This window comes from Peromyscus eremicus, chromosome 6 (genome assembly GCF_949786415.1).
Source record: "Peromyscus eremicus chromosome 6, PerEre_H2_v1, whole genome shotgun sequence".
Taxonomy (NCBI): Eukaryota; Metazoa; Chordata; class Mammalia; order Rodentia; family Cricetidae; genus Peromyscus; species Peromyscus eremicus.
The window spans coordinates 15,419-42,127 of record NC_081421.1 but is presented as its reverse complement, the minus strand read 5'-3'; the positions used below and the strand labels follow the sequence as shown (position 1 = coordinate 42,127).

The 26,709-nt window shown below is 43.0% G+C and overlaps 1 protein-coding gene across 1 annotated transcript in view; it reads left to right on the top strand.

Annotated features, from left to right (window-relative positions):
- Nucleotides 1-21,784, top strand: part of LOC131912804 (WW domain-containing transcription regulator protein 1-like) — a 77,395-nt gene extending 55,611 nt beyond the window's left edge. Inside the window, exon 4 of the mRNA XM_059265070.1 lies at nt 21,604-21,784. Coding sequence (XP_059121053.1) covers nt 21,604-21,769 — 166 coding nt within the window. The 3' untranslated portion in view covers nt 21,770-21,784. The remainder of the gene's footprint in view (nt 1-21,603) is intronic.
- The last annotated feature ends 4,925 nt before the right edge of the window (nt 21,785-26,709 follow it).

Here is a 26,709-nt window from a genome sequence, read left to right as displayed (position 1 = left end):
TTCGGAGTAGACTTTGGAATGTCTCTTAGTCACTTACCATCTCTTCTCTAAATTATTGTCAGGAGTGGAGGGACGCAGGGGGTCTGATAGCCAGAGGTGTTTCCCCAGACCGAACCAGCTAGTAGAGAACTTTGTACCAGACCATCAGTATTAATTGTAGAGGAGGTCTGATGATATTTATCTTGAAAATTTGGGACCAGAAAGACTTGAGAAGGCTCTCATTGTTCATAAGGGAAGAAATAGCATAAAAATGTGTTATTTTTAAGTAAAATTTCAGAAGAGAATGGAGTGACTTGTGGTATATACCTTGCGTGGATTAGGATTTCGGTTTGTTAACATCTATCATATTTGTTTCATATAACCTTTTAAAAATGCCTGGTAAACAAGAACCATGTTTATGTAGCTAGTGAATGCTCAGGATAGCAAAGTTCTGTTTCATGATAATAAACAAGCTCTCATACCCAGAACCAGAAATTAAGGATCGATCATTCATTCATTCATTCATTCATTCATTTATTTATTTTTGGGCAGGGTCTCACTATGCAGCACTGACTGTCCTGGAACTGACTACGTAGACTAGGCTGGCCTAGAGTGTTGGGATTAAATATAAAGGTGTATACCACCATACCTGGGAAGAATTAAGAGTTTTAAATGTGGTCATAAAAGTTGAAAAGGTAGATTAAGTGAGGAATATATTCTTTGATGGGAGGTATTTTTTTAAACTTACAATTTTTTGAGATTATAATATAACATTCTTTCCTTCCCTTTCCACCCTCCAGACTTTCCCATGAACCTCCCCACCTCTTTGCTGTTTTTCGAATTCATGGCCTCTTGTATTTTTTTTAAATCTTTTTTTTTAAGAATTTATTTAATTTATATTTTATGTATGAGTGTTCTGCATGCCAGAAGAGGGCATTATATCCTCTTATATGATGGTTGTGAGCCATCATGTGGTTGCTGGGAATTGAACTCGGGACCTCTGGAAGAGCAGCTGGTACTCTTAACCACTGAGCCATCTCTCCAGCCTGGCCTCTTGTATTTTTAAAAAAGATTTGTTTTACTTATGTGTCTCTGTGTATACGTGCCTTCTCTTCAGTCTCCTTATGGAAGTACTTTTAAGCAATCAACAAATGTTTTATCCCTATATACTTAAGTGAGTATCTCTTAAAATTGATGCAGGGCTGGAGAGATTTATTAGTGGTTAGAAGCACTGTTGCTCTTTGTGGAGGACTGGCTTCAGTTCCTAGCACTCACATGCAGCTCCACCCTCTAACTCCAGTTCAGGAGATCCAGTACCTTCTACTGACCTCTGTGGGCATCTGTTATGCAGATGGTGCACATATATACATGTAGGCAAAATATTCATGTACAAAAAATAAAAAAGAATAGTAAATAAGCCATAATGACATTTCCCTAGCATCTTGGCTAGGGTGTGTACTGCTGTGAAGAGATACCATGACTATAACAACCCTCATAAAGGAAAACATTTAATTGGGGCAGGCTTACAGGTTCAGAGGTTTAGTCCATTATCGTCATGGTGCAAAGCATGGCAGTGTGCAGGCAGATACTATGCTGGAGAAGGAGCTGAGGGTTCTACATCTGGATTGGCAAGCAGCAGGAAGAGGGAGACATTGAGTCTGGCTTGAGCATTTGAAACCTCAAAGCCCACCCCCAGTGACCCACTTTTTCCAATGAGGCCACACCTCCCAATAGTACCTAACCCTATGAGTGGTTGACGGCCATGTTCATTCAAATTACCACAACTAGTCAGGTGTCATGGCACACAGACAGCTGTACTCCCAACTATTCTAGAGGCCAAAGCAGGAGGATCCCAAATTAGTAATATGTATAGACTTCATGAGTTTGAAGCCAGCTTAAGAAATTTACTTGAGAAAAGAGAAATAGTTTCTCTGAATTAATTGTCATGAGCCTGCTGTTAGAAAGAATCACATTTGTGTCTTTCAACAGAGCCAGATTTATTGAATAACAATAAGTTCACAAAGTAGAGCCATTTCGTTGGCAGGAATTTGCTTAATATTGCTGCTTTCTTTAATAGCCTTGGCTGCAACAAAACAGAATCTCTTATTCCAATCTTAATAATATTAACTCTCTGATCACACATTACACATTGCAAAGCAAGCCATTATCCATCCATCTGTCTGTCCGTCCGTCCGTCCTTCCGTGTGAAGGTTTCAGTGGCACCTAGCAGAGTTCAAGGAAGTTCAAAGAGGCTTTGAAGCTGATAGAGTCCCTGAGATGGGTCCCGTATCTAACCCTGATGGAGGTTGTCTGGAAGAAGTGCTGTAGGAGCCCCTTTCTGCCCCCTTGCAGATCCTTCAGCCCCAAGAGTGACCCTGACAATTACAGCCATGAGTGCCTTTGCAGATTGAAAACTACTTTTATTTTTCTTAGTGAAAACACCAAGTAGGGGAACCACTGAAAGGCATATATGTGTTAGCTATTGTGGTGGTTTGAGTAAAAATGGCCCTCATGGATTCATATTTTTAATGCTTGGTGATCAGGGAGGGGCAATACTTGAGAAAAATTAGGAGATGTGGCCTTGTTGGAGGAGGTGTGACACAGGAGATGGGCTTTGAGGTTTCAAAAGCCCAAGCCAGACCCAGTGTCTTTTTTTCCCCACTGCCCGTGGTTCCTGATATAGAGCTCTCAGCTACTTCTCCAGTGCCGTGTCTGCCTGTGTGCCATCACATGACAGTGGACTAAACCTATGAAACTGTAAGCCACCCCGATTAAATACTTTCTTTTGTAAGAGTTGCTGTTGTCATGATGTCTCTTCACAGCAAGAGAACACTAAGACAGCTATGAATTATGAACGCCCACCTTCAAAGACAGTTTTAAATGATATACCATATACCAATATATATATATAAAAGGACAAAATGTCCTTTGAGTTCTATTGATAACTTAACCTTTAGAGTTTTGTTGATGAAATCCTAATTCCTGAGAATTCCTAATTCCTGAGAGGCTGGATGAAACCATTATGTCAAGCTTTGCTGTGGGAAATATTTTGTGTGAAAAAAAAATATATATTTTTTTTAAGGTCTTTTCTCAAAAGTACCTCTTAGGGAGGTCTTCCCTGGCTGTTCTGACAAAATGTCTGTGCCTTTCTGAAATGTCACTGTTATACCCAGATTGCAGGGACACCCAAAAGACCACCACGGAGACCAAATTTCATATGTAAAAGCAAAAATATATATATATATTTTTTTCACACAAAATATTTCCCACAGCAAAGCTTGACATAATGGTTTCGTCCAGCCTCTCTTCCTAATTCCTGAGAATTAGGATTTCATCAACAAAACTCTAAAGGTTAAGTTATCAATAGAACTCAAAGGACATTTTATTTCCATTTGTGGAAGTTTTCGAGTCTCTGGCTGTGTTAACAATGGAGGAAGTCAATTACACGGGCGCTTGGTAAAGCATTCTTAGAGTTTTCATTCCTGAGAGCAAGGTTGAGGCAATGCAGGAAAAGAACTCGAAAAAGCAAAAATAAAAGGAGAGTAAGGGAGACACCTGGAGAGATAGCTCAGCGGTTAAGAGCACTTTAACTCCAATTCCGAGGGACCCTGCACCCTCTTCTGGCCTCCAAGGACACTGGGCATGCATACAGTGCACATGGGGGCAGGCAAAACACTCATACACATAAAATATGAAAATAATAAATCCCCCAGAGAGGAAGTTCATTTAGACTTCATGGCTCATCCCATAGTCCTGGCACTTGGAAAACGAGGCAAGACAATTGCCGTTAGGCTGAGGGTTAGTCTGTACTAAATAATGAGACTCTGTCTTTTTTTTTTTTTTAAACAACATAATCTCTTTATTGACTCTGAGAATTTCACATCATGAAGCCCAGTCTCCCCATATTTGTCCCTCACCCTTGCAGCGTCCCCCCCACTAGAAAATTAAAAAAAAAAAAAAATCAAACCAACCAACCAACCAACCAACCAACCAACCAAACAAACAAACAAACAAATCTCTTTGCTCCTCCATCTTTCCCATCTCTCCAATTCATTCATCTCTGTGGCATTGGGAGTCGAGGTGTTTCACACAGTATACCCTTTTGTCCAATCAGCCTTACTTTCAAATGTTCATTGGTCGGGATCAAGGCCTCTGGTTTCTGGTACACCATCGTCACTGGGCTGAGAGGGTACCCAGTCTTAAACAAACCAACAGGAGTGGGTAGTAAGAAAATTGTTTTAGCTGGTAAGTCTCAAAAAATAATCAGCAAATAATTCTGAAGTCTCCTGGCTTGGAGCAGTTACAATGAGAGTGCTTTTAAATAATAGGAAACCAGGGTGGGAGTGTGCACTATCTGTTAGGTGCCCTCACCGAATCCTGAGGGCTTTGTGTGCGGTGCATTTACTGTGGAAAAGCTTGTAGCCTGCATGGTGCTAAGCCAGCAGATAGCACAGCCATGGAGTCTGAAGTTGGTCTTCTCAGTCTCCTGGACTCTGACTTTCCAGTGGACTAAACTGTAGGGATCAGGGGTGGCACGCTGGTTTGTGATGTCTGGTGAAGCCCTCATTGATCACTGGTAAGCTCTACATATATTAGGTTGCATGTATTCTGGGAATGGCATCTGACTGATGCTGGGGTTGGCACCTAAGTGTGATTTTGCTCTGTGTCTGGCATTTTCTGGGGAGAGGGTGTGGGAATCAGTGGTGTGGGTTTTCAGTGTGGCATGTCCCAGTGACACTAGTGGGAAGTGACTGGCTAAAATAGAAAATAAGATTCAACAGCTGGGTCGATGGCTTATTGCTTGCTTCCCACCAGTTGTCTCAAAGGGATGGAGGAAGAGACACCCGGAGTGTTTTCTAGCAGCTGTGACTTCAAACTAAGTTTTGTTTTGAAAGCACCCTAAGAATAGACGTAGGCTCTTGGTTTTAAAGTAAAGAGGAAGATTAAAAAGTTTTCTGGATGCAAATAGCTCAGGTCACTTTTTGAAAACACAAGTTTGGTTTCAAACTATAAACGTGTTTATATATGCATGTTTATATATTTGTACACACACACACACACACACACACACACACACACACACACACACGTTTGCATGCAGGTATCTCTCATGTTCTTGCTGTCTGTTTCTGCCTAATCTGTTTTAGTTCTGCTCTGGGGGAGCTGGTATTGGAATGCTTCAGAACCAGAACTTCACAGCAGCCTGCTTGCATTTACCCAGGGACTCTCTTTGTTGTTGGTTGGTTTTTGTTTTGTTTTGTTTTGTTTTTGAAATAGGGTCTCACTGTGTAGCCTTCGCTGGCCTAGAACTCACTATGTAGACCAAACCCACAGAGATCCACCTGCTTCTGCCTCTCAAGTGCTGGGATTAAAGGTGTGTGCCACCATGCCCAGCATGCCTAGGAACTGCCAGAGATTTTAAAATTCTGGTAGTTGGGGGTGAAAATGATTATACAATCTCCGAAATATTGGGAATGTTCAGAGAGTGCTGCTGATTAGAGTAGTCATGCGGCATAAGCCATGGATTTTGGAATTTAATCCTTAAACATTGGCATTAAGACAGGGTGTTACTCAGCCTAGCCTCAGCCTCACCATACTCAAGTGCTGGGGTTAACAGGCATCCTTATACACATGTATTTTGTAGGACGTTAGTAAGTGTGAAGAAAACCACACTAGAATATATTAAGAGATAGTTGGGGCTATGCTAATTTAAAATGAAAGCCTTCAATATGCATGAAGATTCTCTAGATTTTAGGGGTAACTGTACCTTCCAGTGACTTCTAAACTATTTGAAGGAAACCTGTAGAGGGCCAGGTTTACTTTCTAAACTCTCATAGAAGAACCACACTTGAAGTTACTCCAGTTCATGACTCACCCTGACTAAGCCTGACAATGTTCATTACCTGAGAAGCATGTAAGTCCATCGGTTCAGTGATGTACTCGAATCACTTTAGTTCCCCGTGGCCACACAGTGACCTAAGTATTGACTATTCATTGACCATTCTCCGTTTTCATTGGCTACCTGTCGTCCCCCCCCCCCCCCCCCCGTCCTTCTTGTTAAAATGGTCAAAATTTTAATGGGAATTTTCCAAGCTTAAGTGCCATTTCTTGGCTTAACAAAATCTACTGTTCCAGAGATATTTGGAGCAAATAAAGATGAGACATGTCATTTATTAAGACAGTCAATGTGAATTAAGGGTTTGTTTTTTTCATTTTATGTCAGTGTAATGATAGACTTCTACTGCACATTAGGCGTCATATGTTACAATGAATGTTATATGTATCCCCATATGTTTTGCACTGATATTTATTATATGTATGAACAGGCAAACATGAACTTCTTTTAAGAAAGAGTCATTTGGAATGACTTGAAATCCTTACCCCAAATGGAATCAGTCTCTTTCTCCTTTATCCCTTCCTTTCTTTCCTTTTTGTGTGTGATATGTGTGTGTATATGTGTGATACGTGTGTGTATATGTGTGTATGGTGCGTGTGTGTAACTGTGCATGTGTGCAATAATAGGCGTGCATAATGATGCCAGAAGAGAATGGTGGCCACCTTCCTCTCTTGCTTTTACTGCTTTAAGACAGAGGGTCAGTTACTGGACAAGAACTTAGCCCATATGGCTAGGCTAGCCAAGTGGTATTGTTTAATTCTCTAGTTTTATGTCCTTGGTAGAAATAAAAATCTTCCTGAATGAGTTTTATGAGTATTTGTGTTTTTTTTTTTAAAGGATGTTTCAGGTATATGTAATATTTCTTTGATGCATTTGAAAAAGTTTTCTTTTAAAAGACAGGGTTTCATATATTCAAAGATAGCCTTGAACTCCTGATCTTCCTGCCTTCGTCTCTGAGCTGCTAAGATTACAGGCACATGCCACCACATCTGTTGATACATTTGATGCTGAGCTAAAATGGTTTGTTGGACTAAACTCATTAAATTTGTTCATTCATTCACTAATTCATACATTCATTGCTTTATTCCTTTATTCCGTTAGTAGTTTTTAATCCCTGCTGTAAGTCAGGCCTTCTGTCCTCTCAGTCTGTGGTTGGGACTACTTGGAAGTTGAGAACTTTTCTAAAATCTCCTTCAGTTTCAAGCCTGGGGTGGTTGGCTATAATCTCAGCCCTGGGGCGGGGGGTGGGGGGGGTGGGGGGGGCGAGGAGGAGGCTCCAGTGTTTAAAGCCAGCCTGGACTACATAATGACATCCTGTCCCATAAAACCAAAGGTTCGTGGAAAGGAAAAGCCCAAATGTATCCTGTATAGAAAATACCGTTTCCTTTACAGATACCGTGGTCTGTATCCTTGCTCAGAGTTCCTCTCAAGTCAGTGGAAATCGTAGGAGGAATGCGAAGGCCGGATGTGCCTCATGGTGGGATGACAAGGAACTTGGTAGCTAGTCATGAGACTAAATTTAAACTATTATTTGTAGTGAGTATATAATTAACATGGGGTTAATGGTGAGAAATAAGCAACCTGAGTAAGTTTCTTCCTTTAATAAAACAAACAAACAAACAAAAAAGGAAGGAAGGAAGAAAAAGGAAAAAAAAAGAGATGGGAAAAGAGGAAAACACAGTCAAACACGCTTCATATTTCAGATTTCATAAGGACAATCAAAGGAGGGGCTGGAGAGATGGTTCTGTGGTTGAGCACTTGCTGCTGTTTCAGAGGACCGGAGCTCAGTTCCCAGTGCCCACATCAGGCAGCTCACAGCATCATCTGTAAGGCCGATGGGGATCCAGTGCCTGCTTCTGGCAGGCACCAGGCATATGCATTGCATTGTACATAGACACGCATGTGGACAAAATACCAATACATGTACAATTTTTACAAAAGTTAAAAAGTTATTTTTGATTTTAATTTTTCTACATACAATATGTGCTGCTCCTTCTTGGGCCAGGCAGATGGCAGTAATAGAAATCTTAGAGCTGGCAGGCTCAAGGCTGACAGGTGCTGGACACAGATGCCAGGTTGTCCTGTGGAGTAGGGACGGTGCATAGAACGTAGTGCCTGCCTGATCTCCTCAAGGAGGGGGCTGCTCTTGGGTCTGTTGACACCTCCTTCAGATTTCCCATCTCACTCAAGCGCTTGCCATAGGCAGCTGCAAGGATGCTGCTTATAGGGTTTGCCTGATTCTCTATCCTGTTTTTGTGCTAGTCTCCTTTTTTGTAACTCTGATTCCATGTACCTTCAGGCTGAGCACCAACCACAGGAAGTGGTACAGTGTTGCATTTCCAGCTGGTAGTTAAACACCTTAGCTAGACTGCTGACCCTACTCCCCAGCTGTGGAATTATGATGATGATGATGATGATGATGATGATGATGATGATGATGATGAGATTTTATGTGTGAATGTTTTGCCCTCATGGATGTCTGCACACTATGTGTGTGTAGTGCTTTCAGAGGCCAGAACAGGGCACCTGATCCCATGGAACTGGAGTTACAGATGGTTGTGAGCTGTCATGGGGATGCTGGGGATCCAACCTGGGTCCCCTGGAAGAGCAGCGAGTGCTCTTAACCACTGAGCCATCTCTCCAGCCCCAGAAATCGCGTTATTTTTAATTTTGTGTGTGTGCACATCAGTGCAGATGCCTACATGGGGTGCGGGGTGGAGGGCTCAGGGACTCAGATCTCCCAAAAGGCTGGAGTTACTGGTGGTTGTGAGCCATCTGATATAGGTGTTGGGAAATTCAAATCCTCTGCAAGAACAGTATGAACTTTTAACTGCTGAACCGTCTGTCTAGCCCCATAACTGTGATATATATATATTTTGTGAGGTTGTAATTAGCAAATATAAGTTCAGATGTGGAAAACAGCATCATTTTTAAAGAGGGAAGTGAATTCTGTTGAGGGGAGGAAGTGAAGAGTTGTTTTTTCCCCCCCAAGTTAGAAGAATAATGCTTAATGAAGAAAATGCAAAGAAATCTAAAGTCTGCTTCCTCCTCATTCATATGTATTCTATTATCCAAAATGGGATTATGTTTTCTCAACAATGTATCACGGGCATCCTTCCATTTAAAAAAAAAATATAGATCTATGTCATTTATAATAGCTGTTCATGTTTTCATTGCCTGGACTATAATTTATTTACCCATTGCATAAACATACATTTACATAGAAATAAGACTGCAATGTTTCTCTTTTTAGATACACTTTTGCACACTTTTTGTACCCACAACTCTTCTGATGCCAGATTCTCCAGCATGCCACCAAGGTATGCTATGGTTTTAACTCAGTTCTGAGAACGTGGGGCTCAGTATTCGGCCACTTTCTTAGCATCCTTAAGAGACCTTGTATTTCCTCCCCAGCACCACAAAACAAGCAAACAATTTCTAACACCGTCTTGTTGAAGACACATCTTACAGGAGAAGGGCTCGGTCCTCAAGGTTGTCCCTCCCTCTACAGATGCTAATGGAAAAGGCTGGGCGTTGGCTTGTGCTTCTCACCAGCTGTCAATCAGGGTTCTTAGGAGCCCTTCTTGGGGTTTGACTATTCTAGTTTGGTGTCTGTTGCTTTGATAAAATTCACTCTGTAGGCCAGCCTGGCAGCAATGCTTTCCAAGATATGCATAGGCAAAAACTTTGCCAACAGTCCTCTAGCAGCACAGGATCTAGGCTTGGAAATCAAGAGATGGGGCCCTGTGAAAGTAAAAAGTTTTTTTTTTTTTTTAAAGAAACTTTCAGCAGAGCAAACAGCCCATGGGATAGCAGAAAAGAATTTACCATCTGTATAAAAAGAATTATTATCTGTATGCCTCAGATAGTGGGCTAATATCTAAAATTTACAAAGAACCAGAAAATTGAAACACACACATCCGTACAAACCTATCAGTCAACAAATGGGCTAATGAATGTCTGTCTTTTGAGACAGGGTCTCTCTGTGTGGCCCTGGAACTCACTATGTAGATCAGGCTAGCTACAAACTCACAGGGATGATCCTCCGTCTGCCTCCTGAGTGTTGGGATTAAAGGTGTGCATCGCCACGCCTAGCTTGGACTAGTGAAGTGAATAGACAGTTCTTCATAGAAGAAATACAGATGGATAGTAAATATAGGAACATGCCACGTTACTGGCATCAGAGAAATGCAAATTAACGCTACTTTGAGATACCACATTATTCTAATCAGAATCTGACAAGGGGCTCGAGAGAGGACTCCATGGCCCAGAACACTTTTTCTCTTGCAGAGGACCTGTGTTCCATTCCCAGCCCCCAGGTAGTTACTTAAACCATGTTTTACTCCAGTTCCAGAGGAACCAGTCCAGATGTCCATCAACAGATGTTTATGTGTAAAGAAGAATTAGATCATGAAGTTGGCAGGAAAACAGATGTGTCTGGAAAATAATTGTGTTAGGTGATGTGACCCAAACTCAGAATGACAGAAGTCACGTTTTCTTTCATGTGCAGCCCCTAGCTGTCAGCATATAAATATATATGTAAACGGATGTAACCTCTGACAAAGGATGCATAGAAAATAAGAGAAGAAAAGAGACTGGTGAGGGGGAGGTTATAAGGGGTGTGTGTATGTGTGTGTGTTCAGACCTAAGGTAGCTGGGGTTGGGGAAGTGAGGGAGGAGAATTCCCTAAAACATACTTTGTTGGAAAATGCCGTTAAGGATATCTAACATTTAAAAAGAATATCTTTTTCTCAAGGTCAGTCATTAGCCACCCTGACTACATGAAATTTACAGGTTTTGCAGTAAATTAATGCTCATCTTTATTTTCTCCCATTTCTCGGGTTCTTTGTTAATCTAGGATATTTGCAGTTTTCTTTTCTCCCCCTTCCCTTCCATATTCTTTTTGCGTTGTATCACTCAGATCTCTTTAAGTAGGCAGAGTAGTTAGATTTTCATAAGGGAACAGATGGGAAATAATAGTTTTAGAATGTAGTTGTTACCTGGCATGGTGTACTGTTTCTGTTAAATGAGAAATACTCAAAACAGCACTGTGGTGATATATTGTGCACCCCAACAAAACTTATCTGTGGAGTAGAGGACAGAGCCAGCCACTAGATTAGACACAGAGGCCAGACAGTGATGGCACACCTCCTTAATCCTATCACTCAGAGACAGAGATCCTGGATCTCTGTGAGTTCAAGGCCACACTGGGAACACAGCCAGGCATGGTAGCACACGCCTTTAATCCCAACACTTGAGATTTTATGCCTTTGTTTGGGAAGCACACATGCCTTTAATCCTAGGAAGTAAGATGGCAGGGCATAAAAAGGTATATAAGGCATGAGGAAACAGGAACTCACTGTTTTTGAGGCTTGAGGTAAGAACTTGTGGTTGGCTTGCTCTGTTTCTCTGATCTTTCAGCTTTCACCCCAATATCTGGCTCTGGGTTTTTTATTAATAAGACTGTTTAGCAGTTCGTGTTACACAGCACCATGTAATAGATGTTCTTGTGCCCTCTTGGAGGAGACCAAGGCTTAGAGGTGTTATGTGAAGTGACAGTGGCCTCCTAATCAGTCAGTGACAGAGGCAGAGTTCAGTGTCTCATTTCATTTTGCTACTTTCTACCAAAGACACCAAGGCCATTATTAAAAATCACTGTGGGTCGGGTGGTGGTGGCACAAGCCTTTAATCCCAGTACTCAGGAGGCAGAGTCAGTCCGATCTCTGAGTTTGAGACCAGCTTGGTCTACAGAGTGACTTCCAGGACAGCCAGGGCTACAAAAAGAAAGCTTGCCTTGAAAAAACAAACAAACAAACAAACAAAAACAAAACCCCAAAACAAACAACAACAATAACTCAACCCAAACCCAATCCCCGCAAAACTAGACAACAAACAAAACAAACCACTATGGACGTGAAATCATGAAGCATATGTTTGCCAGGCGTGCACAAGCCCTGGGTACAGCCCCTGGCACTGCTGACGGACAGAAAAACCTCACGATGTACTTCTGGTTGCTTTCTTGACCCTTGGTGGCATGATCCTGGCCTCAGAAGTCTAGCGTCGCCATTTCAGTACCTTGGCATTTATCTCTGACTCTTCTAGTTACTTCTTACAAAATGGGATCGTGGCTGGGAAAAGCACTTTGAGTCTGTCTTCAGACTCTGGGGTGCTTGCCAGCCTTTTTCTGGTTGGTTCCTGCTGTCTTGTGCCTTGAAAACATGATCAGAAAGTGGGTCAGACAGCCAGAGTCTGTGGCTCATCTTCCTAGAATTAAAGGAGGAAAGAAATCAAACGAAGGGACCGGATCTCCCCGCATGAGTAGATGAGGAACTCACTAATGGAAAAGAAATTGAGGTCTTAAAATCATTGCTGGTGCAGATGTGAGTCCTGAGGGCAGATCTTGAAGCTTCCAGGTTCCCGTGCCTCTGTACAGCTCATTGTACGTGTATAGTACAAGAAAGGAGGTAGTTTGTTACAGGGAAGGGTACAGAGGAGGTAGAGGTGTGTCTCTGCTGTGGCCTGCTTCCTGGAGGGCAGGAAAAGGGGCAGGGACTTTCTGTGGGGTCATTAGTTCAGTACCCAATTCCTGTAATGTGACTTGGGCTTTTCAGAGCTCTTTGTGTTCCTTTGGCTGAATGAAGCTCAGGTAGGTTAAGGGCTGCCAGTCTTTCAGTGGGTTATTGTCTTTCCTATGTTAAACTCCACAGCATTAATTCTCCATTAATTCCTCTTCTCTGGCCTGGAAATAGCTTTGCCCTCATTTTCTGGCCAAGTGACATTTATTTCGTTTGGCCCAATTAGAAGGGAGAGAAGGGTAGCGCAGCCCAACTTGGAGACATTGGGTATTTGGAGTGACTTGAGAGCAGCCAAGCATTGGGTCAATGGATGTCCCACTTAAGAGCAACTGGAAAAACAGCACGGAGAAACATGTGTCAGACACAGAGAGCCTGGAAAAACAATTTTCAAAGCCTTTAAGCATTTATCGTAGTTTAGTGGCTTTGAAACAAACTGAGCTGCTTTCCAGATGTCCGACGGAGGCAGCGGGGTTGGTGTATCAGACAAGAAGCCATTGAGGCAGAATGTCAGCCTCTGCGCCATTATAATTAAAAACAATAGCTCTTAGCCCCCTATGAGCTCTTATTTTCACTCCTACCCCATCCCCACCCTTGGCTTCACAATCTTTTGAGGGCCCCCACACTGTTAGCCCTCAGCAGGATATAGATATTTAAATGGCACAGATTCAATTCTCCATGCCTAGCAAACCTCCGCATATGTATATGGTGGGTGTAGAACAGCTTCCTCTGAAGCTGGGCCATAGAAACCGCTTGTATCCTAACCCTGGAAGGAGCTGGCTGCATTGGAGGAGCTGGCTGCATTGGAGGAGCTGGCTGCATTGGAGGAGCTGGCTGCACTGGAGGAGCTGGCTGCACTGGAGGAGCTGGCTGCACTGGAGGAGCTGGCTGCACTGGAGGAGCTGGCTGCATTGGACTTACTGCATATGCTGTGCACTAAGCCCCAGCAGAGTTTTCAGTGGTAGTTTCCTCTATACTCTATATGTTCAAAACTTTGTTTTGGGCGGGGACAGAGCTCAGTGCTGTGTGTTTGCCTCCAGTTCCCAAAACCGATTCTGTAATTGAATCCCTACAGAAGACATAGCACTACTTTAAATATTCAGTGAATAAATAAAGGGATGAAAACATTCCATTTCCTATAGATAATGGACCTCATATTTTCTACCCTTCTCTTTTTCATTCCATGTTATGGTCTGTGAGAAAATACAGAACACGAATACCCAATATGTATTTTGTAATTGTCTTTTTAGACATCTCGAAATAAGAAAATGGAGGGAAATAACCTTCTACATTCTGGTTGGGTCCCAACAGTAGAGCCCAACTGTGCTTTGTGCGTCTTTTAATAGCGTTGTTAATCTCAACAGGCGAAGAGAACGGAACTGCTGTGTGTTTATAATGAAGTTGTTTTTGCAGCCAAGTTTCTGCCATGGGCTTTGTGGCTTGAGTCAAACAGACAGAACACCAGGCTTTTGCTTCGTGCCCTCTTTGGGGTTAGGAAAAATGAGGTCAAGCAAGAATTTAGCTCTACTTACAGAAGCAAAGTCAGATTTGTCTGTCCTGGGGTGATATTGGGGGCTAGAGCAGGTGATGGCCTGTTTCTACACTATGGCTGAACCCCTTTATCCTCCAAAGACAAGTCCATGAGTCACACTGTAGGGCTGGATTGATGAGCCATTTCCCAAAGTAGTTTTCTGTGAGACATGGTACATTCATAGTGTTTTTCTTTCCTGTCCCGAGCACAAAACACTGGTAAATAAACCCTTTTAGGAACCACAGATATTAAGATATTACGGTCCCCAGTTGGCTCTCCCTATTTTCCTGTGCTGATAGCCATTCTGTCTGTCTCACTTCTGACTCACTTCTGCCTCAGCCGAGTGGGTTCAGAGGGAATAAATTGAAAGTAAATGGAGCTCAGTAGAAAAAATTTGAGGTAGACAGATCACCACAGCTGGCCCCAGGGCAAGGCCTGGTCACACTGATGCTGCTAAGTTATGCCAGTGGCTTCTTGGCAAGGCTGGGATGGAAGTCAAGGATTAGAGACACGGTAGTTAAAAATACAGTCCCTGCCATTTAGAATTCCAGAATTCCAGAAATTTTTTTTGAAGTGGAAAGTAAATGGTAGAGACCGGAAGCATGCACCCAAATAATGCTTCTGGTTTTATATCATCTTTTCCTAGAAGATCTTCAAAATCCCCCTATCTGTATATGAGCTGGCACTCCTGTGTCATCCTACAGCTGTATCTGTGTATAAGGTGCCGGAGTGGAAATTGGGAGGGCACCTTTGAACCTCTTTGAACCAATTTTTTGTGGTTTCAGAAGGTGAACACTCATATTTCTGTTGTGTGAACAGAACGGTTTATTGTATGGCACAAGTCAAGTTGTACCGCTTTGGGATTTAGATGTTGACTCTTTCAATAATGGATACGTCAGCTGTGCACATCTGTAGTTCGACTTTTGTCTCCAGGTGTCGTGTATTCTAGGCTAGCAAGGATGGTGTCATAGGATTTGGCAGATTGGGAGAAGAATTGTAACTGGTTGTAGTTAATGAAAGCTGCTTTGGGACAAAGGATCAGTAGGAGGGAAAGCAAGGAGAATGAACTGAGCGGGGAGACTGATGACTTTAGAAATACAATAAACACAAACTGTGCATCTGTTCATCCTGTGAGGTAGCAATGCTTTATTTCTGATGGTCAGTGTGTTTAACCTCAAAATCGAGCTCCCCGCCAAGGAAGTAGGCTGATGTAGTGAGCAGAGGGCAGGCTTCTGATCTCACTGTTAGGAACAGGGTTGACTCAGCTTTAGACATGAGCTGTGAGCTCAGTAGCCACCAGAGTGGAGGCTTCTGCTATAGGCTCCACGTCAACTGTGTCAATGGCATTCTGGTTTTAGGTGGCATCAGTGGAAAACATATGTACTGGGGCCTGGGAGAATTAGTAAAGGAAAGATCATGGCCGCCACCGTTTTCTTATGGTTTAAGACACAGTCTTTGGTGTCAGAAGACCAAAATGTCATTGGCCAGAAAACAAAACTAAACAAAAAGATAGTAATCAAGAAATGCCAGAACTGAGTAAAAGATAGGGAATGCTATGCTGTTTCCCAAGTCTTGACATTTCAGTCAGAATGCTTTTCTAGAATGTTGAACTAGACTGGAAGATGGGTAATGTTTGTTTTTGAAAAGTAAATTAGCTATTGCAGATTTGTGTTGTCATTAGGAAGAATCTTCAAACTTTTAAGTCTTGGACAAGTCTTGCTATCTGTTATAGGCTTAAAAATTGGCATAAACTCTGTTGTCTGCTTATAATGCGTCATTTACTTGGCAAACCCTGTCTGAGAATTTATTTGCCTTATTCAAATCTGTTTCAGTTTTCGTTTTTTAAGACTTTCCGAGACTGAGTCTAATTCTCTGTTCACAGAAAGCAGCTCCCAGGGCTGTTTTACTTAGCAGTGCTTAACATTATTGCCTTTGTTTGTTTGTTTATTTTGAGACAGAGTTTCATCGTGTAGCCCTGATTGTCCAGGAACTCACTATGTAGACCAGGCTAGCCTTGAACTCACTGAGATCCTCCTGCCTCTTCAAGAGCTAGGATTACAGGCGTGCACTTCCAGGCATGGCGGTAATTGCCTTTAATACATACATGTTGTATAGTATTAAGAGGGTGGTGAACTGGCCCAGTGCATCAAGTTTATCTATACTCTAAATTGGGTTTATAATGTCATGGGGATTACAAGATTTTTTTTTTTTAAATGCCACTGTATGCCATACAGTTTGTTCCATGGTCATGAGAAAAGCTTACATTTTATTGGAAGAGAAATAAGAGGGAGTCAAGGAAGAGGTTAAAGAGGAACTTCATCAAAATAACAGTTACAGTTGATTTTTGATCTCCAGTTTGCCTTTAAATGCCCATCTCATTGGTACAGTTCTATTTATGTACTTTACTAGGTTGTGGTGGGTAAAGAGGCAGGGGGAAGGCCCTTTAAGTCCTGCTGATGGTAGGAGCTCCTGTTCTGAAAATGCTTTAAAAAAAATGCTTTTTATTTTTATACCTGCCCAGTGCATCATGGATATATGGTTGAGTAAATTTTGTCAGCCCTGAGCTTGAGGCAGGAGCTGCCTGCCTTTCCTGTACTTACTAAATAAGTGAACTTGGGGATCTGGTCATGAAATCATGAAACCTGTTAAGTGACTTTGATAGTCTAGGATGCTGAGAGCAGACCTGCTTTACTTGTACCTGCGTATTTGCTATAGGGGTTTTGCTTGTTTGTCTTACATTTCTCTTTGGCTATGGATGCCAAGTCTTGGGTGGGTTAGATGACTTAGCCAGTTAGATGACACAGGGTCCCTGCTAGTAAAGTTCAGGTTCCCGGGTATGTTGTGATTTCAAGACTGATGTTTTGGGCTTGTGAGGAGTCTGGTTATAGATTTCTGTGGCAGCAGTGGATCTGGAGAGGGAGGCTTTGGAGACTTACTTATTCCCAAGGGTGACTTGAGTTCCATATGCACCTGGGATATGAGTCTAAGTGGAATAGAGGACGCACTGTTCAAGGAAGAGGAGGGAAGGGGAGAAGGAAAGGTAAGCCAGCAAGACTGAGGAGGGAGCTCATGGCCTTGCCTCCTTTGGAGGAAAAGTTCTGAAGGGCAAAGCAGTGCTTGAGAGGAGAAAGCCAGAGGTGGTGACAGTCCCCCAGGCTGATAGGTGGGGCTGGGCTTGGACGTGAGTACGAGAGTGGTTCCTCTCTCTATCACAGTTCATCTTTAGCCCACAGAATTTATCTAGCATTTAAAATAGCATTTGTCTGTATGGCAGAAAGTATTAATCCAAGATTATTTGACACATCGGTTTTCCAGATGCCATCCTTTCCAGTCAAGAATCTTCTCAGAGGCGAGCTGGCCTTTTCCTTTCCTGTCTGTTGGCAAAACCCCAGGTCCCTAGAGCTGCTGCTCGTTTGTGACTGGCCAGTTCTGGAGCAAACTCCTGCTGGGGTTTGAAGCCTGCTACTGGCCTGGCCTTCAAAGGAAGGAGAACGGCCACTCCTTCATATTTATTGTGAGCACCTTTCCCACCACATGCAACTCAAGGCCTTTCATGGGAAACCTTGTAGGGAGTTTCTTTTAAGTCTATGGAAAAGTTTTTGGTTGTCAAGAAAAGTTTTCCTTCCTCATAGGAACTGTTATTCTTTGTCAACAGCATGGGGCCAAGAAACTGATTCCATTTACCCTCTTTTTTGGTGCATGAAGATAAAGTGGGAAGCAGCTTTTTCTTCTTGTTGTTGTTTTGTTTTTGCCTTGTTTTGTTTGAGACTAGGTCTCTCTGTGTAGCCTTGGCTGGCCTTGAATTTAGAGAGATCAGCCTGACTCTTCCTGGAGGGTTGGAATGAAAGGCTCGTACCACCACACCCAGCTCCAAGTTTATATTTGAAGACAAAATTCTTTGCCCATGCTATGAGGATGTCTAAATTCTTTCAAAAATGAACTGTCTGTAATTGTTCTTATTTTCTATATCTTAATATTCCTCATGTGCTGAAAGAGCTTATATTCTATTGGGAAAGAAATATGACTTCCCCAGACTGAGAGGTTGGAGGGGAGCATCACCAAAGGGTGAGGACCACTGACAGTTGTGACTGACCTTTAAATCTCCTGCAGTTTATCTTCAGTAACTAGTGCCGGGTCGTGTTCATATTTGTGCATTAATTTTCCTTTGTTCCTTTTTTTGTGCCTTCATGAGTATTTATTTCAACCTTGGCTGCTTATGAAAGCAATTCATAGTCACTGTTAAAAACCTGCAAAGCATAAAAGCATTTAGATAGGAAAAATACAGCAGAACAAAAACAGACAAATCCCACCAGTGAACCCATTATTTGCTTATGTCACCATACATGGTTAGTCCCCCCTACCCTGTTCCCTTTTTATATTTGAAAATAAAATAGACTGTTTAAAACACAGGGAAATTGAGTATATGAGCAGATAGATGTGTTGATGTTAATTTCCACAAGAGATTATACGTTTGAAATAGAAGGCCTTTTCTTAAAGTAGACCCAGTGAGGGAATAAAGCCAGGAAGGAGGTGGGAGTAGAAGGGAAGTGGGATTAATCCTGCTAACTCTCGGTCCTGGCACACAGCACGGTCACACTGAGAACAGGAGAAAGGAAGTGACTCAGTCATATTAATAGAGGGAGCTGAGATGAGACAGTGGAATGAAAAAGTGAATGGCGTCCTTTGGGCTTGGGAAGTTGGGGAGGGGAGCCAAAGCCGAAAGCCCTAAATCACTTCAACAGTGGGAGAAATTAGTCAAGTCAGATCTAGAGCACTGCCATTAACCTTGTGACCAATACAGTCTCCGGCTAGAGGGGCGTCCAGCCTTTCGACATTGGTACAAGATGTGGTTTACAGATGTGTTGTCTCCGTTCACAGCTACCTCAGGCGTTTTGGTAAATGAGTAGTTTTCACTGTGTGAGAATTTCAGAAGAAAACCACCCAGTCTCCCCGATAGCAGCTTGGCTTTCGTGTTTCTCACCCAAGGAGGGCTCTTCTTTTATTGGCGTCTTGGGAAAGGCAGTGAATGACACAGGTAGCAGATCTGGGAACAAATGCCGTGGCTGGTTGTAGATTTGGAAGGGTGGGCTGTGGCGGCTGCCAGGACACTGTGGGAGTGCCTAGGCTAAGTCCCTCCTTTTTTATATCTTGGGGTCAGACTTGTCAGGATGAGGCAGTGTCCACACAGAAGGCTCCACCCTCTTTCCAAAGCAGTGGAAGCTGGAAAGCGTTGACAGTCTTTCGGCACACCGGGCTTAGCTACCACTTCACATGCCAGCTTTGTGCAAGGACCCACTAGGTCCCACCACCTTCATAAGCCATCACCTGCTTGTTTAGAAGTGGGGAGAGTGAGGCTCAGCATCTGGGAACGTAGCATTGCTATGATAATCCTTCAGCTTTGTCCTTAGATGTCTGATGACAGCAGTGACCTTTCTCTATCAACCAGTCCAGTATATTGGTGTATCTCCCCATCAGGAGTAGACTGGGTTCTGATGCTGGCTTTCAGTATTTTTGATGCTGGTATCTTAGACCATTTCTCAGAGAAGGATTTATGGTACCAGGGCAGGAAATACTCATTTAGGATAAGCCTACCTTGGAAGTGTGTGTGTGTGTGTGTGTGTGTGTGTGTGTGTGTGTGTGTGTGTGTGAGAGAGAGAGAGAGAGAGAGAGAGAGAGAGAGAGAGAGAGAGAGATACATTTGTTGCATGAGAGCATGCGGTGGTCCGAGGGAGAGAGAGAGAGAGAGAGAGAGAGAGAGAGAGAGAGAGAGAGAGAGAGAGAGATACATTTGTTGCATGAGAGCATGCGGTGGTCCGAGGGAGAGAGAGAGAGAGAGAGAGAGAGAGAGAGAGAGAGAGAGAGAGAGATACATTTGTTGCATGAGAGCATGCGGTGGTCCGAGAGAGAGAGAGAGAGAGAGAGAGAGAGAGAGAGAGAGAGAGAGAGATAGATACATTTGTTGCATGAGAGCATGCGGTGGTCCGAGGGAGAGAGAGAGAGAGAGAGAGAGAGAGAAGGAGAGAGAGAGGGAGGGAGAGAGATACATTTGTTGCATGAGAGCATGCGGTGGTCCGAGGACCACCTCAGGTGTTTTGAGTTTGAAACTGTTTATTTTCCTTTAGACTGGGTCTCACTGTTGTTTGCCACTGTGTTGGCGGATTTAGCCAGATTCCAGGCATTCTCCCGTCCCTGCCTCCTGTCTTGCCTCCCAGCACTGTGGTAATAGACATACAGTACCATGCATTCTCCAGAGCTGTGAGGTCCTCATGTGCACGAGCCTACTGCCCCCCCCCCCCCCACCCAAGCCGTCTTCCTAGCCTGGAAACAATAGCATTGGCCCTGGAAAGACAGGCATCGTTTTTAGTTGTAATGACTTTGCTAAAGGGAATTGACTTCATTTTGACATTTAGTTTATTTCTGTCAGTTAGTTCCTTACTCTGAAGGCTTGTGACGAAGAACCCTGGCACTACCTGGGTTTCCTCATGCCCAAAGGCTGACTAAAGGATTTTATTCAAGTCCGAAACAGTTCACTGCTGCCCTTTTTTTTGAAGATTGAGATGACATCTGCTGTGTTTGACATTCAGTAATCAAACTTAACTCTGGCCCCAACCCTCCCCATGCACTTGGCCCTTGGTTTATTGTTCTATTTTTTTTTTTTTTTTTAAATCATACTCAATTTGAAGAAGAACACTTATGTCTTCACTCTAGGCAATGGGAGAGTTCCCCATGGTAATCCATCCCAGTCTTGGAAGAAGCATCTAACTGGGAGGAAAGAAAAAGCAAAACCAAGGAAGAAGGGAGGGAGGGAGGGAGGGAGGGAGAGAGAGAGAGAGAGAGAGAGAGAGAGAGAGAGAGAGAGAGAGAAGCAAAACTAATGCAACTTTACAGAAAGGAAATTTCTAGACCTAGCATAAATCCAGAGAGATAGTTATTGTAGTTTCTTAACACTAAAGATAAGAACACTTTTGTTATTCAAAATTCAGATGTGTTTAACAGAAAGAGCATTCCTGTTGTATCTCAGGAAGTGTTTAAGTAGGGTTTGACAGGAAGAGGCAAACTTGGCTGTAAGGCCAGAACAAAGGGATAATATTCAGTTTCAAATATCATAGTTTATTGTCTTTAATGGATATAGAGAGATCTCTGATATCATTTATAAAGCAGAGTAAGGGCACTGCATGTATTTAACTCATCTTTCAAATACACTCACCCACCCACACCAGCACACTAAAGGCCACTTGCTAAAGGTTGAGCTTGATGGAATGGGACAGGTCCTGTAAAGCAGTAAGAGTGATCTGTGATGTGGTTTGGGGGTGGAGTATGGGACCAGCTTTGGAGGGCTGCCACTCCAGTGGCATCTGTGAGTGGGGATTGGAGGGCGTGAGGAAGCAGCTGACGTGCTGATATGTGTAGGTTCCTTGAGCTAAGATGTAAACAGTCCTTGCTATGCACAACCATAATGCAGGGCCAAATGGGCTAGGGAGTCCTTGCTTGGGTAAAACCAAAAGCAATTTGTAGGCTGAGCCAAGGGGAAGAACCAGTGTTCCTGGTGTGTTGGTTGTTACTGGTGGTGTTGATGACAATATGGATGGTTATAAACTAGTAATTAATTGTCTTCCTTCCTTCAGTCACATAGAAAAAATCACCACATGGCAAGACCCTAGGAAGACGATGAATCAGCCCCTGAATCATGGGAGCCTCCACCATGCCATCACTTCCACATCAGCACAACAAAGGTCCATGGCAGTGTCCCAGCCGAATCTTGGTAAGCCCCGACCTTTGACCCCTAGCTGAAGGAGGAGTCTGAATGAGGACATGACTGCTCCTAGGTGTGGTTGAGGAGAAGGGTTCTTATTGTAGATATGAGGGGGCACGTTCAGCCAGAGGCATCTGGAAGGGTCCAGACTGAACTGGGCCAGGAGAGAAAAGAGAGGGGGACAGCCAGAGAGAAAGAGAAGAGAGGGCAAGTAGAGAAGAGCCAAGGACCGAGAGATGAGGACTGTAACATGAATTACTAAACTGTCTTATTAATTAAAAACCAGAAGCCAGATATTGGGGTGAAAGCTGAGAGATCAGAGGAATAGAACAAGCCCCAGCCACAAGCTCTTGACACTAGGAAATCCTCAGTCCAAGAGAGCTACTTCCTGTATACTCACACCTTATATACCTTTCTGTGCCCTGCCATCTTACTTCCTCTCTCTGCCCAGCTACATCACTTCCTCTTTCTGCCCAGCTCTATCACTTCCTGTCTCTTTGTACAGACCTCCAGACCTCTGTGTTAACTAGTGCTGGGATTAAAGGCGTGTGCCACCACACCTGGCTTCATTCCCAGTGTGGCCTTGAACTCACAGAGACCCAGATGAATCTCTGCCTCCTGAATGCTAGGATTAAAGGTGTGTGCTACCACTGCCCTACCTCTGTGTTTAGTATAGCAGCCAGCTTTGTCCTCTGATCCCCAGGCAAGCTTTATTTGTTAGATCACAAATATCACCACAGAGAACCAAGAGAGGAGCCAAGGACCAAGAAGCCAAGAGTGAGCTGGCCAAGAGCTGACGACCAAAAGAGAGAGCACAGGGCCAACATGGCTGAGGTTATATAGGAAAGAGAAGCTGGGGGAAGGGAAGTGGAGGCCAGCCCCTAGATTGGAGAGGTTTAGGGTAGGGGGCAGGGTGAGAGGCACCAGGAGAAGCCACAGGTACTGAGTGAGACTTGTCCAGGGTTTCTTTGGGACCTGACAGAGTCTACCCAATGACTTTGGGGCTCAGAAACACCTGTGCTTGCCTTGTGTTTCTTCGTTCACTGGAGTGTTTCATCTTCTCTGCTACATCCCTTGGCCTCCCTTGCTGGGTGTTTCTGCTCCCTAATTTGTGACACTAGTACTATAGGCTTCCAGTAGAGTTGTGACATTCTCCTTATTTTCTTGGGTTCTTTGAAAAATCTTGGTCTGGTGTCTTTATTCAGACCAAGCAAGGCAAGAAGGGCATATACTGCCTTCTTGTAATTTGGTTCTTGAAGACTATGCATGTGAGCCTGCCAGCAGGTGAGGTGCTTGGATACCTCTTCTCTTAAACCCAGAACACCGTACAGTAGCAGGATTCCCCACTGGATAGATAGATGAGGAAACTTTCTGAGTCATATAGCTTGTAGACAACAGAGCCAGAGTTTGAACCTCGGTTGTTCTGGCTTTAGTAGTGGGTACTTATTACATAACCTGCAGGTGGCTTCTTCCCATATACTCTATATTTAGTGTTTCAGTGTGGTTTTTAGAATTGAGAGTATTTTCTGCTCCTTGTTTTACTTTAAAAACAACAAGATAATGTCCATTGGAGATGAACAGAATTGGATGAACATTCTGCAGAGACAGGAGAGGTTAGTATTTTTTTTTTAAAGATTTATTTATTTATTATGTATACAGCATATATGACTGCTGGACAGAAGAGGGCACCAGATCTCATTACAGATAGTTGTGAGCCACCATGTGGTTGTTGGGAATTGAACTCAGGACCTCTGGAAGAGTAGTCAGTGCTCTTAACCTCTGAGCCATCTCTCCAGCCCCAAGGTTAGTATTTTTTAACATTTACCTCCATCCTCCTGAATGGAGACACTGACAGGGCTGGCTAAAGACTTTATAAAAGGTGCTCCTGTTTTCTGATGATGTTTCCTACTTCTGATTAGGCCTCCAGGTGATGCTTTACCCACCAAATAGTTGATGTTAGGGAGTAAAAGGAATCTCTTCCTGCATCATCAGAAATATAAATGAATAACAATGGAAGCATTATTCCTGGGCTCTGTTTACTCATCTTGTGCTTTGCCGAAGTGAGTGTGAACTTAAGTAGACTTAAGTCTTCCCAGAACTCTGTACCTGCGGGTCTAGAGCTGGCCCACATGCATTATACCCCGAAGCAGCTGACCTAGACAGCAAATAAAGGAGGATGGCCCTAGTCCTGCTACTAGTAGTCATAAACCAAAAGTTTCCATGAGTCCCAAATCAATGAAGTGTGCGAGAAGCAAGTGTGTCAGGGTTGTAAAGAAATGCCAACTTAGACGACAGCAGACTAGTTCCATCATTCACCATTCATCTTCCTTCCTTCCTTTCTTCCTTCCTTCCTTCCTTCCTCCCTCCCTCCCTCCCTCCCTCCCTTTCTTCCTCCTTCCCTCCCTTTCTTTCCTCCTTTCTTTCTTTCTTTCTTTCTTTCTTTCTTTCTTTCTTTCTTTCTTTCTTTCTTTCTTTCTTTCTTTCTCTTTCTTTCTTTTTCTTTCTATGTGTGTTTCTGGGTAACAGACTCAGGGCCTTGCCCATGCTAAACATTTGGTCTGCTACTGTGGTATATCCTCAGCTCTTGACCTTAACTTTAAAATCAGTTGTAACTGACAAATGCCTTTCATGAGCATGGTGTTTTAAATTCCAACACTTGGAGCCTTGGGGATTTCTCAGGAGAACCTGAGTGACTTCCCTAGAGCCCAGATGAAAAAGCTGGATGCCATGGCCTGCACTTGCAACCTCAGTGCTGGGAACACGGAGCCAGGCAGGTACGGGAGTCGGATGGCAAACCAGCCCAGCCTGCTGGCCTGTTCTAGACTAGCAAGAAATGCCTTTTCAAAGAAAAGGTCGGCATTGCCTGAGTAACAGCATCCATGGATGTGCTGTGTCACATGCTGTGCTGTATGAACCCCTGTATACATACACACAGATGCGCATACACACAGACACACACACACACAAAGATGTACACATACAAATACTTCCACAGAGTGTAAATGGTCAATCTCTCCCACCAGCCTGTTCCTGAATAACCAGTCAGAGGCTTAATATTAATTAGAAGCAGTTTGGTCTATAGCCAAGCTTATTACTAACTAGCTCATTAATCTTAAATTAACCCATTTCTACTAATCTTTGTATTGCCATGTGAGTTCCATTACATCTTGCTTCTCAGGTGGCGGCTCACAGCATCTCTTCTGACCCTGCCTTTCTTCTTGTATCTCTCTTGGATTTCCCGCCTGGCTGTCTCCTGTCTTGCCATAGGTCAAAGCAGCTTCTTTATTAACCAGTGGTAGCAACATATATTCACAGCGTACAGAAAGACCTCCCACAGCAACAGAGAGGTACATAAACAGAGACACACATGCGTAGATGTACACAAACACAGAAACACACACGTGCACAGACATACACACACAGAAACTTACACAAAGATGCACACAGGCACATCAGAGAAGTTTTCAAAAACCTCCTCCAATTGCTGTTTACTCAAACCTTGAATGTGCTTCCTAGAGCCACGCAGTGTTTTCAGTCGTGTGTGTGTGTGTGTGTGTGTGTGTGTGTGTTTATGTGTGTGTGTGTTTATGTGTATGACTCTGTGTGTATATGAACACTAGCATTATATACCCATTGTTCTGCATCTTTAGAAAATCTTATATATTCATATATGTATATAAGTCTTCCTCTTTTGGACGGAATTGCTTATAGTCTTAGCACATTAATATGTTATGTTCAGTTTATTTAGCTAGCTCCTACCTGGCAGACATTCAGGTTATTGGTATGCTCCTGGTACATACTTCAATGTGAAATCAGTATGCTTGGCTGTGCTCCTTAATGAATTCGTCTTAGTTTTAAAAACTGTACAAGCTATGTTGACTTAAAGGTGCTTGCCCCACCCCAAGCCTGATGGCCTGACATCACTCCCCAGAACCCACATACTAGACAGAGAGAACTAACTCCTTTACCTTATCCTCCGATCCCCTCATATGCATCATGACATGTACACATCATATACAGAATAAATAAATAATTGCAAAAGTTTAAAAAACTGTAAAAGCAAGAAGTGGAATAATTAAAAAGAACTTGAATGCTAAAAATCTGATAATGAAGGCACATGTGAATCAGTCTGTGTACATGAACTTGTGCAGACACTAAAGGCCCATTTACACTAGCAAAACTGTAATCTAAGTGTTCTGAAACATTTACTTGCAGCTGAATAAAACTCCTTACTTCTCAGATTTCTAATTAAGCTAGGGTAGTGGCTTTCATTTGTTTGTTTGTTTATGGTACCAGGGATTGAACCCTGTCTTGTACATGCTAGGCACGTGCTTACTCTGAGCCAGTCTACTTTTTTATTAAAAATTTGAATTTTATTTTATGTATATGGATGTGTTGCCTGAATATGTGTACATGTACCATGTGTGTGCCTAGTAACCATGGAGACCCCAAAAGGGTGTCAGAGCCTCTGGAATTGGAGTTGTAGATAGTTGTGAGCTGCAATGTGGGTGTTGGGAATTGAACTCTGGTCTCCTGGAAGAGCAGCCAATGATCTTAACCACTGGACCATGTCTGTAGTCCATCCGTTGTCCCGTGTCCACCCAACACCACAGCATGATCCCAGAATTTAATCATTTACTCAGAACATTTTATTCTAAGTCACAGCCCTGCCTGTGGCTCACAGTCTTTATCATGAATTAAAAGAAGGACATACCCTCTTCCTCCCCCTTACTTGTTAAATTTAGAACTCTGGCACTTGTCAGTGGAATGCAGCTGGCGGGTGGATTTAAGTGATATTCCCCCTTAGTGGAAGGTTGTTTAGGTACGTGTGAAACCAATGTCTGAATACAGACACTTGCATTACTCTCAGAGAATAGAATTAGCACCTTTTAAAGGTTAATCTTAAGTATATATAAACCTGTGATGTAGTCAGTAATGTAACTAAATATATCAGAAACAAATCTCCTTTTATTTTTCT